Source organism: Thamnophis elegans, chromosome 13, assembly GCF_009769535.1.
Source record: "Thamnophis elegans isolate rThaEle1 chromosome 13, rThaEle1.pri, whole genome shotgun sequence".
In the NCBI taxonomy this organism is placed as follows: Eukaryota; Metazoa; Chordata; class Lepidosauria; order Squamata; family Colubridae; genus Thamnophis; species Thamnophis elegans.
In genome coordinates this window covers 7881829-7892868 of record NC_045553.1, presented here as the reverse complement: position 1 = coordinate 7892868, position 11040 = coordinate 7881829, and the positions used below count along the sequence as shown (strand labels likewise).

The 11040-nt window shown below is 41.7% G+C and overlaps 1 protein-coding gene and 1 gene segment (V, D, J or C); both read right to left on the bottom strand.

Annotated features, from left to right (window-relative positions):
• Positions 1 to 5977: 5977 nt before the first annotated feature.
• LOC116516783 lies at positions 5978 to 6591 on the bottom strand. The segment is given in 2 exon segments: positions 5978 to 6411; positions 6509 to 6591. Coding segments are annotated over 2 exon segments (480 nt in total).
• Positions 6592 to 7439: 848 nt separating this feature from the next.
• LOC116516782 (immunoglobulin iota chain-like) lies at positions 7440 to 10049 on the bottom strand. The gene is made up of 4 exons (XM_032229416.1): positions 9988 to 10049; positions 9423 to 9756; positions 8800 to 8882; positions 7440 to 7756 (listed from the first exon to the last, which is right to left on the bottom strand). Exons 1-4 carry the CDS (start codon positions 10031 to 10033, stop codon positions 7440 to 7442), a joined length of 780 nt encoding a protein of 259 aa, XP_032085307.1. The 5' UTR covers positions 10034 to 10049.
• Positions 10050 to 11040: the final 991 nt, after the last annotated feature.

Below are 11040 nucleotides of genomic sequence, written 5' to 3'. Positions count from 1 at the left end.
ATAGGGTTTTCCAAAGGGGAAGGAGGTGTTTTTTATGAATTCAGAGAATCATGGGAAGATGACAGGTCTTCGAGGTGAGGAATCCATAATGTAGACCTCACCCCAGAGAGATTCTTGGCTTGGCATTCCCCCCCCCCCCACACCTCTTGGAATAGGGAGATCTTCCTTGTTGGGGACGGTTGAGCTTCTCCAAGCCAGTCCAGAAGGTTGAATGCCTCACAAGCAGTTGGTGGACTCAAGGAGACTCAGCCTTACATCCTTCCAAGGTCGGTAAAATGAGGACCCAGATTGTTGGGGGCAAGAGTCTGACTCTGCAAACAGCTTAGAAAGAGCTGCAAAGCACTATGAAGTGGTATACAAGTCTAAGTTCTGTTCTATTCCTATTCATATTTTTTCCTCTCCTCTCCTATTTCTATTCCATTCCATTGCATCCAATCTCATCCAATCTCATTCCATTCCCTTCCATTCTAAGCCCTTGGAAGAAAAGGCATCCCAGATCAGCCTCTTTTTAGTTTCCTTCCCATGAGAAATATCAATTTCCAAATTTCCAAAGTTCTATTCCTATTCATATTTTCTCCTCTCCCCTCTTATTTCTATTCCATTCCATCGCATCCCATCTCATCCCATCTCATCCCATTATCTCATTCCCTTCCCTTCCATTCTAACATTTGGAAGAAAAGGCCTCCCAGATCAGCCTCCTTTAGTTTCCTTCCCATGAGAAATGTCAATTTCCAAATTTTAATTAAAAGGGGGAAAAACAATGTGAAGACGTTACTGTGGGCAATACTCTTTATTGCAATTTTTGGAAGATTTAGAATTTATTCCTGTTTGTTCCCAGATGAAGCAGGACAAGGTCCTTATACTTAGCAAGGCTGAGAGAAGATAAGAGTCTTTTCTTAAGTATCAACGGTGTCAGAATTTCCCAGGCCAGACTGATGGTTGACTAAGGGGAGGAAGGAAGTGTTTGCAAGTAAGCACAAGGGGAGGTTTTTGTCTCACTTCTGCATGTGAGTGAGTGTATCACTGTGTTTCCACCAGTTGCCACCACTGCTGTAACCACCACCACAATAGTAATTGACCTGGAGGTTTGTAATGGCTAAATAGTCTGCATTGGCAGAGGTGTCCTTGGACCTCGTGAACCGGCCGTTGGTGCCAGTATTATAGAGAAGGTATTTGGGGCTCTCTCCAGCCTTCTGTTGGTACCAATGTATGCTATAGCTGCCCACTTGGCTGTCTCGGCTCATGGTACATAAGATCTTTGCTGGTTGTCCCGGGGTAAACGATTGTGCTGCAGGTTGAGTCAAGGTATACTGTGAGTTGGCTCCTGAAAATAAAAAAAAGAAAGAGAATGAAGGTGGACATCCTATAGATTCACTCTTGGAGTATCTTTGGAAGAGCTGCTCTCCTTGAAATCCAGAAATCAGTGAATTCCGATGGGTTGGAAAGCATGGAAGGGGTGGTTTTGATATTAGAGCCACACCAAAGTTACTCCATCAAGCTGATGCTTTCCAAACCAGCAAATGAATCCAGAGGTGAGAATTCTTCCAAAATTACCTGTGCACCATAAGAAGAAGAAAGCCAAGGGAAGAGACCAGGCCATGATGGGGAATTGATCTTTTCAGAAACTCAGGTTGAGAAACTAACGTCTTCCCTTTAAACCCCCACAGGGATCTGCCTTTACCCCATTATGCAAATTTAGCTTGCATCTCATTAGTAGTTTTGGATAAAAAGAATTTCACTTGGAGGAAAGAGATGGTTTCCTGTTCCTCTTTTTACCTCTTCTTTCGTTCGTCTCTCTTGACCCTGGATATATTTCAGGTGGCCATGTTACAGTAACTGGTTTGGATTCCCATGGATGTATCGTGTCCTCACATATGATGATGAGAGGATCGTTCACAAGATTCAATTCAGAATAGAGCTGGAAGGGACCTTGGAGATCTTCTGCTCAAGCCGGAGACCATATACCATTTTGTACAAATGGCAGTCCAGTCTCAGCTTAAAAACCTCCAGTCCTGGAGAAACCACAACTTCTGAAGGCAACTTCTGTTCCACTGGTTGGTGGTTCTCGCCATTACAAAGTTTCTCCCTAATTCCAGGCTGCTTCTCTCCATGATTCATTTCTATCCATTGTTTCTTGTTCTGCCCTCTGGAGCTTTGGGAAATCAGTTGACCCCCTCTTTTCTCTAACAGCCCCTCAATTATTGGAATACTTCTAGCATGTTCACCGGTAGTCCTTTTTTTCCTAGACTAGCCATACACAATTCTTGCAACTGTTCTTAATATGCTTTAATCAACTTAGTTGCTCTTTTCAATCCACTCTTTCCAAAGTCTCAACATACTTTTTGTAACTTGGTGACCAAAATTGGATGCCGTATTCCAGGTTTGGCCTTACTAGACTTTTATAAAGATCTATTGATATCCATGTACAGTCTCTCTTCCCATCTTACTACTTGAACAACTGGTTTGCTAATAAAGACTATTTTTATTCTAAAAAACCTGGTAACATTCTTTAAGCATTGAACCCTCCGGGAATAAATCCCCAGGAATTGTTTGTGTGTCACATTTGGGATGAGAACGCTTATTCCAGATGGTTATTTCTGCAGAAAGATAAGCCTCATGCTTGGGACAGAGGTGCAAATCAATCACCCTGAGTCTGTTCTTAAGTATTTACTGTGTCAGTATTTGCCAGCCAAGGCTGATGGTTCACTAGGGGGAGGAAGGAAGTGTTTGCAAGTAAGCACAAGGGGAGGCTTTTGTCTCACTTCTGCATGTGAGTGTATCACTGTGGATACCAAAAGTTGCTGCCACTGCTGTAACCACCACCACAATAGTAATTGGCCTCATCCTCATCCTGCAGGTTTGTAATGGTTAAATAGGCTGCATTGGCCGAGGTGTCCTTGGACCCCGTGAACCGGCTATTCGTGCCACTATGAGAGAGAAGGTATTTGGGGCTCGCTCCAGCCTTCTGTTGGTACCAATATATGGTATAGCTGCCAATTCGTCTATCTTGGCTCATGGTACATGAGATCTTTGCTGGTTGTCCAGGGGGAAATGATTGTGCCGCAGGTTGAGTCAAGGTATACTGTGAATTGGCTCCTGAAAATAAAAAAGGGAAGAGAATGAAGGTGGACACTCTATAGATCCATTCTTGGAGTATCTTTGGAAGAGCTTCTCTGATTGAAATCCAAACATCACCGAATTTCGATGGGTTGGAAGGCATGGAATGGAGTGGCTCTAATATCAAGATCAAACCATCATTACAGTTTGAGCCTGATGGTTTCCAAGCCATCACAGTAATCCAGAGGTGAGAATTCTTCCTAAATTACCTGGGCACCATAAGAAGAAGATGGCCAAGAGCAGAGACCAGGCCATGATGAAGAGTTGATGCTTTTGGGAAATTCAGATTAGGAGACTGCTATATTCACTTTAAATCCCCAAGAATCTGAGTCCTCCCCCTTTATTCAAATTCAGCTTGCATCTCATTAGCTGGGTTTGGATAAGAAGAATTGCACTGGAAGGCAAGAGATGGTTTCCTCCTTCTTTTTCACCTCTCGTTTCATTCATCTCACTTGGATACTAGAAACACTTGAGAGGTCATGTTACAGTAACGTACTTGATCTAAGGTCACCGTGGACCTCTTTCTGTCCTCACGTATGATGGACCTTTCTGAATATCTACTGATATCAGATCTCTCCCAATCTTGCTACTTGAACAACTGATTTGCCTAATTCAGACAAAAACGTTACTAAAACACTAGTTACATTCTTTAACCATTTAACCCTCCTAGAAAATAAATCCCCAGGAATTGTTTGTTTGTCAGGCTTGGGATGAGAATGTAGATTCCAGCTGATCATTTCTGCAGAAATACAGAGCCTCACGCTTGGGACAGAGGTGTCAATATCAGCACCTCAAATAAAAATTGGCTCAGAAATCTATGCAAAAATGTTTCTTCATGCAACATGTCAATCTACTCTCAGTGTTTCCTTTCCCAAGGTTAGTCTTCACATTTCATTAGCTACATTCCTCATTTTTGACGGAAGATTAACTTTTGTCATATTTAGTACAAGATTCTGGTATATTTGTTCTCTTCGTTAATCATTTCTTTAGCCAAGGAATTGGTGGAGGAGAAAGTCCACAATTCTGCAGAATTGAAGAATTCTCTTTCGTTCTTCAGTCTGTATGCCAGCCATTGTCCTGGTTTGTTGGCTCGTTCAAAGTAATTCTCTCTGACTGCTTTAATTTTCTGTGCTAATTCCTTTTGAGTTATTAAGTTGATCTTATGTTTTATCACCTCTATTTTTTCCTTTTTAGTTTTATTCTTTAGATCTTTCTGTAGTTTTTCTTCGGCTTCCCTAAGTTCTTTTTGCATGCCTTCTTGTTGCTCTTTTTGTTTTCTAGTTTCTCTCGTCATGTAGGCAATCGTAAGGCCTCTTTTATATGCTTTCATAGTATCCCAGAGATTTTGAATCTCTTCTTTTTTATCTATTCTAAAAAATAATTTTAATTCTTTCTCCAGCATTTGAGTGTATTCTATTTCATTTACAATATTTGAATTCGTTATCCATCTTTTTCTTCTTCTTTCACCTTTCCATCTTAATTTTATTGGATTATGATCTGTCCACTCATTTGCTTCTCTTTCAATTTCATCTAATTGATTAAATAGCCCAGAATTTCCCAAAAGCATCAGGCTTGGCATGAGAATGTAGATTCCAGCTGATTATTTCTGCAGAAAAAGAGAGACACTCACTTGGGAGAGAGGTGCAAATATAAGCGGCCAAAATAAAAATTGGCTGATAAATTTATACTACAATTTTTCTTCATGCAACATATCTTTCTACTGTCCGTGTTTCCTTTCCGAAGGTTAGTCTTCCCACTTCCTTGACTACACTCCTCATTTTTGATGGAAGATTCCCTTTTGTCCTATTTAGTACAAGATTCTGGTATATTTCTTGTGTTCGTTAATCATCTCTTCAGCCAAGAAATTGGTGGAAGAGAAAGTCCACAATTCTGTATAATTTAGGAATTCTGCAAAAACACTTTTCTAACTGAAATCCCTGTTGGACAAATTTGCCACATTTCCTGGCTTGATGTGTCCACAATCCTGTCAACCAAGATTAAGGTAATCAGTTTTAGTCTGACGTCGTCTCTCCTTTTAAAATATTTCAACGATGTAGAGAGAGCTCCACCCAATGGTCAAAGCTCTGTTGAGACAGCTTGCTTTGTCTTTTTTAATATGGTTTTCAAAACGGGAAGGAGGTATTTTTTATAAATTCAGGAAAACCTCCCCCTGCAACCACATTCTACATGGTTAACCACGTGTAGAAGTTAAGATCATAGATTAGGTACGAGGAGATTTCTAGAAGGAGAAGTTCCTCGAGGATGGGCTCCAGCATGAGTTGAAAAGCTTGGAAGACAAAAGCTCTGGTCACCGGCCTGTCTTAACAGCATTATGGGCCCCAAGAATCTGACATTAGTATGGCATCACTATGATCTTTCTGAATAGGGTGTTCCCCACGGATATTTAACACCTTCCTCCCCCTACTTTTGCTTGCAGACATGTAGACATGCAACCAAAAAAACAATTTCAGGTGTTCTCTTCCGTTGCAACAGGTGGGTGGCCAAGCAGAGTGAGAAGAAGCGAAACTGGGCTGGAGGAAGTTACGGGGATGCTTGCCCTTATGGCTCTGCTGCAGAATTCAAGAGATGTTGCAGACACCTGGATCCTCTGGAGCAACTAGAGGGGCCCAAATGGGAAGTGGAATGCCCGGAAAGGAATATTTTCCTGCCTAAGGTGCATCATTCCCATTGGACTACACCTCAAAAGTCGGAAGGTTCTCCTGCCTTCCTCAAGACAACGCCCAAGTCAAGAAACATCTGGTTGCATCTGAGAAAGTGGAAAGGGAGGGGAGAATCATGGGAAGATGACCGGTCTTGGAGGTGAGGAATCCATAATGTAGACCTCAACCCTGAGAGATTCTTAGCTCGGCATCCCTCCCCCTTTGGAACAGGGAGATCTTCCTTGTTGGGGATGGTTGAGCTTCTCCAAGCCAGTCCAGATGGTTGAATGCCTCAGAAGCAGTTTTTGCTGCACTTCCCCTTTAGTTTGTATCACTGTGCACTGATCACTGTCCCACACCTGACAGTAATATACTGCCTCATCCTGTGCTTGGGCCCCGGAGATGCTCAGGGTGGCCGTGTTTCCCGAGTTGGTGCCGGAGAATCGGTCTGAGATCCCTGTGGGTCTTTCACTATCATCATATATAATCAGAACAGGAGGATCTCCAGGCTTCTGCTGGTACCAGTGAACATCCTTCCTTTCAATGTTGCTTGCTGAACAAGTGATCCTTTCATTCTGCCCCAGGGAGACAGACATGGATGCCGGCTGGGTCAGGACATACTGGGCAAAGGATCCTGTGCAAAGAAATGAAGAGATAAATAATGTCTTGTGCAAAAGAACATTTTCAATTGATGAAACATCTAACCAACGACCTCTCTCCTTTTATAGTACCTGAGGAGTTGACCAGCAATAAGAGAAGGAAGGAAGCCCAGAACATGATGAGAATTCTGGTGTATTTTCCTTTTGAGGGCAAATAAAAGCTCATCTGCTCCAACTCTTGTGCTTTCCCTTTTATACGTCGCAAAGTCTTGGGACCAACCCCTCAGATGCAAAGCATTTGCTTTGAAATAGGTGGTGTAGGAGTAGAAGAGTCATGGCGGTGGAGTGCCTATTGCAGGCTGACTCTGCCCACAGTGGGGAGTTCAATCCTGATGGGCTCAAGGTAGACTCAGCCTTCCATCCTTCCGAGGTCGGTAACATGAGGACCCAGATTGTTGGGGGCAAGAATCTGACTGTGTGAACTGTTTAGAAAGAGATGCAAAGCACTATGAAGTGGTATACAAGTCTAAGTTCTGTTCTATTCCTATTCCTATTTTCTCCTCTCCTCTTCTCTTCCCTCCTGTCCTCTCCTCTCCTATCATTTCTTCTTCTGTCCCCTCCTATTCTATTTCTATTCCATTCCATTCCATCTCATCCAATCTCATCCAATCCCATCCCATGGTTTCATTCCATTCCCTTCCATTCTAAGCCCTTGGAAGAAAAGCCTTCCCAGATCAGCCTCCTTTTAGCTTCTTTCCCATGAGAAATATCAATTTCCAAATTTGAATCAAAAGGGGAAAAAACAATGTGAAGACGTTACTGTGGGCAATACTCTTTATTGCAACCTTTATGAAGATTGAGAATTTATTCCTCTTTATTTCAAGATGAAGCAGGACAAGGTTCTTATACTTAGCAAGGCTGAGAGAAGAACTGAGTCTTCACTTTAATTATTAACTGTGACAGAATGTCCCAGCCAAGGCTGATGGTTGACTAAGGGGAGGAAGAAAGTCTTCGCAAGTAAGCACAAGGGGAGGTTTTTGTCTCACTTCTGCATGTGAGTTTATCACCGTGGATACCAATAGTTTCTGCCATCATTGTAATAGCCACCACAATAGTAATCAGCCTCATCCTCAGCCTGGAGGTTTGTAATGGTTAAATAGGCTACATTGGCCGAGGTGTCCTTGGACCCTTTGAATCGGCCGTTGCTGTTGCTACAACAGAAGAGGTATTTGGGGCTCTCTCCAGCCTTCTGTTGGTACCAAGATATGTAATAGCTGCCCACTTGGCTGTCTCGGCTCATGGTACACGAGATCTTTGCTGGTTGTCCCGGGGGAAACGATTGTGCCTCAGGTTGAGTCAAGGTAATCTGTGAGTTGGCTCCTGAAAATAAAAAAAAAAGGGATGAGAATGAAGGTGTAAACTCTATAGATCCACTCTTGGAGTATCTTTGGAAGAGCTGCTCTGATTGAAATCCAGGCATCACTGAATTCCGATGGGTTGGAAGGTATGGAAGGGGGTGGCTTTGATATCATGATCAAACCATCATTACAGCTTGAGCCTGATGGTTACCAAGCCATCACAGGAATTCAGAGGTGAGAATTCTTCCTAAATTACCTGGGCACCATAAGAAGAAGAAAGCCAAGAGCAGAGACGAGGCCATGATGAAGAGCTGACCTTTTTGGGAAACTCAGATTGGGATGCTGCTATAGCCCCTTTAAACCCCCAAGAATTTATGTCCTCCCCCCTTTATGCAAATTCAGTTTGCATCTTGTTAGTAGTTTATGGATATAAAGGATTGATTTTGGGGCCTGGGTTGTTCACAATTGATGCATATTCAGCTGTTGTCCACCCCAGTCAAAGGAGAAATCCTGCAAAGATTTGCCGTAGACAATTTGCATACATCCAACTGTATTTGCTCATTCATAAGTACTATTGAAGCTTGGATGGATTTCCTTAGCATGTTGTTTGCATGCAGCCATTTGGTTCTGAACAGAGTTTAGTGAAATGTTTTGTCTTAAGACAGCCAATGAATTATTCAGGGAAAGAGGTGAGTGAAAGAGAACGTAAGAAAGTGTCTCATCTAAATTCTAGAATCCCTGAGAAATTAGGATTTCTGGTAAAAATCATTGTCCAAACTGAACTCGGTTTCAGTTTAAATATTCAATTTCAATATTATATTTTCTCTTCTCAGAAAATATTTGAAAAATGTAGCAAGAGCTCCTCCACATGGCCAAATCTCTGTTGAGAGAGACTCTCTCGTCTTTTCAAAAGGGGTTTTTTAAAGGGGAAGGAGTTGGCTCTTTTCAAAGGTCAGAGAAGCAGCATGTCCAATAACACCACAGATTTTGAATAGTTAAGTGCCAAATAGTGGTTAAGGTCATAGAGATCGCTTCAGGTTCAACCACAGAAACCCCCTGGGTGACTTTGGTCCTCACAATCTCTCTCAGCTACATTTACCTTTACTTCTGCTTTTGAATGGTCCAAATAGAAATCCCACTGGTTTTCTCTTGGAAATCAAACATATAATTGAAATATGGATTATAAAGGCAACAAAACAACAACAAATACAAAGAAACATATCTAATATTGGGGTTTGCTACAAATCCATATTTTAAATTGTGATTCTTGCTTCAAATTCAATTCTTCATTAGATTTGCTTCCTAAACTGGAGTCCTTTTGGTAGTTGAATTGCATTCCCATAAAGAATTCCAGACCAGCCAACTTTTATTTTCCTTTCTAGGAAAAACATGTGATATATTTTCAAATTTCAGTCAAGGGGGGGGGAGGAGTAAAAATGTAATCGATACAATGTTTTTTTAATTGCAACCATGATGAAGATTGCAAATTTATCCCTTGAAATTTTTCATTTTTCTCAAAAGTGATGCAGGAGAAGATATTTATGCTTAGCAATAAATATATCTGAGAGAAGAACTGAGTCTGTTCTTAAGTATTATCTGTGTCATTATTTCCCAGCCAAGGCTGATGGTTCACTAAGGGGAGGAAGGAAGTGTTTGCAAGTAAGCAGAAGGAGAGGTTTTTGTCTCACTTCTGCATGTGAGTGTAACATTGTGGATACCAGTAGTTGCCGCCACTGCCGTAATCACCACCACAATAGTAATCGGCCTCATCCTCAGCCTGGAGGTTTGTAATGGTTAAATAGGCTGCATTGGCCGAGGTGTCCTTGGACCCGGTGAACCGGCCGTTCGTGCCAGTATTATAGAGAAGGTATTTGGGGCTCTCTCCAGCCTTCTGTTGGTACCAAGATATGTAATAGCTGCCCACTTGGCTGTCTCGGCTCATGGTACATGAGATCTTTGCTGATTGTCTCAGAGGAAACGATTGTGCGGCAGGTTGAGTCAAGGTATACTGTGAATTGGCTCCTGAAAGTAAAAAAGGGAAGAGAATGAAGGTGGATACTCTATAGACCCACTCTTGGAGTATCTTTGGAAGAGCTGCTCTGATTGAAATCCAAACATCACCCAATTTCAATTGATTGGAAGGCATGGAAGGTTTGGCTTTCATATCAGGCTCAAACCACAGTTCAACCTTTTAGCTGATGCTTTCCAAACCAAATCAGATGAACCCACAGGTGAGAATTCTTCCTAAATTACCTGGGCACCATAAGAAGAAGAAGGCCAAGAGGAGAGACCAGGCCATGATGAAGAGCTGATGCTTTTGAGAAATTCAGATTAGGAGACTGCTATTGTCCCTTTAAACCAGCAAGAATCTGAGTCCTCCCCCTTTATGCAAATTCAGCTTGCATCTCATTAGCTGGGTTTGGATAAGAAGAATTGCACTGGAAGGAAAGAGATGGTTTTCTGCTTCTTTTTCACCTCTCGTTTCATTCATCTCACTTGGATACTAGAAATACATGAGAGGTCATGTTACAGTAACGTGGTTGATCTAAGGTCCCCATGGAATTCTTTCTGTCCTCATGTATGATGGACCTTTCTAAATATCTGCTGATATCAGATCTCTCCCAATCTTGTTACTTGAACAACTGATCTGCCTAATTCAGACAGAAACGTTTCTAAAGCACTAGTTACATCCTTTAACCATTTAACCCTCCAGGAAAATAAATCCCCAGGAATTGTTTGTGTGTCAGGCTTGGGATGAGAATGTAGATTCCAGCTGATTATTTCTGCAGAAATACGGAGACTCATGCTTGTGACGGAGGTGCAAATATAAGCACCACAAATAAAAATTGGCTCAGAAATCTATACAAAAATGTTTCTTCATAGCACATGTCAATCTACTGTCGGTGTTTCCTCTCCCAACACTCATTTTTGATGGTAGATTCCCTTTTGTCATATTTAGTACAATATTCTGGTATAGTTCTTGTGTTTGTGAATCATCTCCTCAGCAAAGAAATGGGTGGAAGAAAAAGTCCAGAATTATGCAGAATTTAGGAATTCTGTAAAAACATTTTTCTAACTGAAATCCCTGTTGCACAAATTTGCCCCATCCCCTGGCTTGATAGGTCCACAATTCTGTCAACCAAGATTAAGAGAATCAGTTTAATCTGACATCATCTCTCCTCTTAGAATATTTCAACGATGTAGAGAGAGCTCCACCCAATGGTCAAAGCTCTGTTGAGACAGCTTGCTTTGCCTTTTCTAATATGGTTTTCAAAAGGGGAAGAAGGTATTTTTTATGAATTCAGG

What these genes read in the sequence shown, in the direction of transcription:
- LOC116516782 (XM_032229416.1), bottom strand. Translation starts at nt 10,033, where the DNA reads ATGGCCTGGTCTCTCCTCTTGGCCTTCTTCTTCTTATGGTGCCCAG. An exon ending in CTTCTTCTTATGGTGCCCAG is followed by an intron (nt 9,757 to 9,987) that starts GTAATTTAGGAA and finishes TTTTACTTTCAG; the next exon opens with GAGCCAATTCACAGTATACC. An exon ending in TGTTACACTCACATGCAGAA is followed by an intron (nt 8,883 to 9,422) that starts GTGAGACAAAAA and finishes TTGATTTCCAAG; the next exon opens with AGAAAACCAGTGGGATTTCT.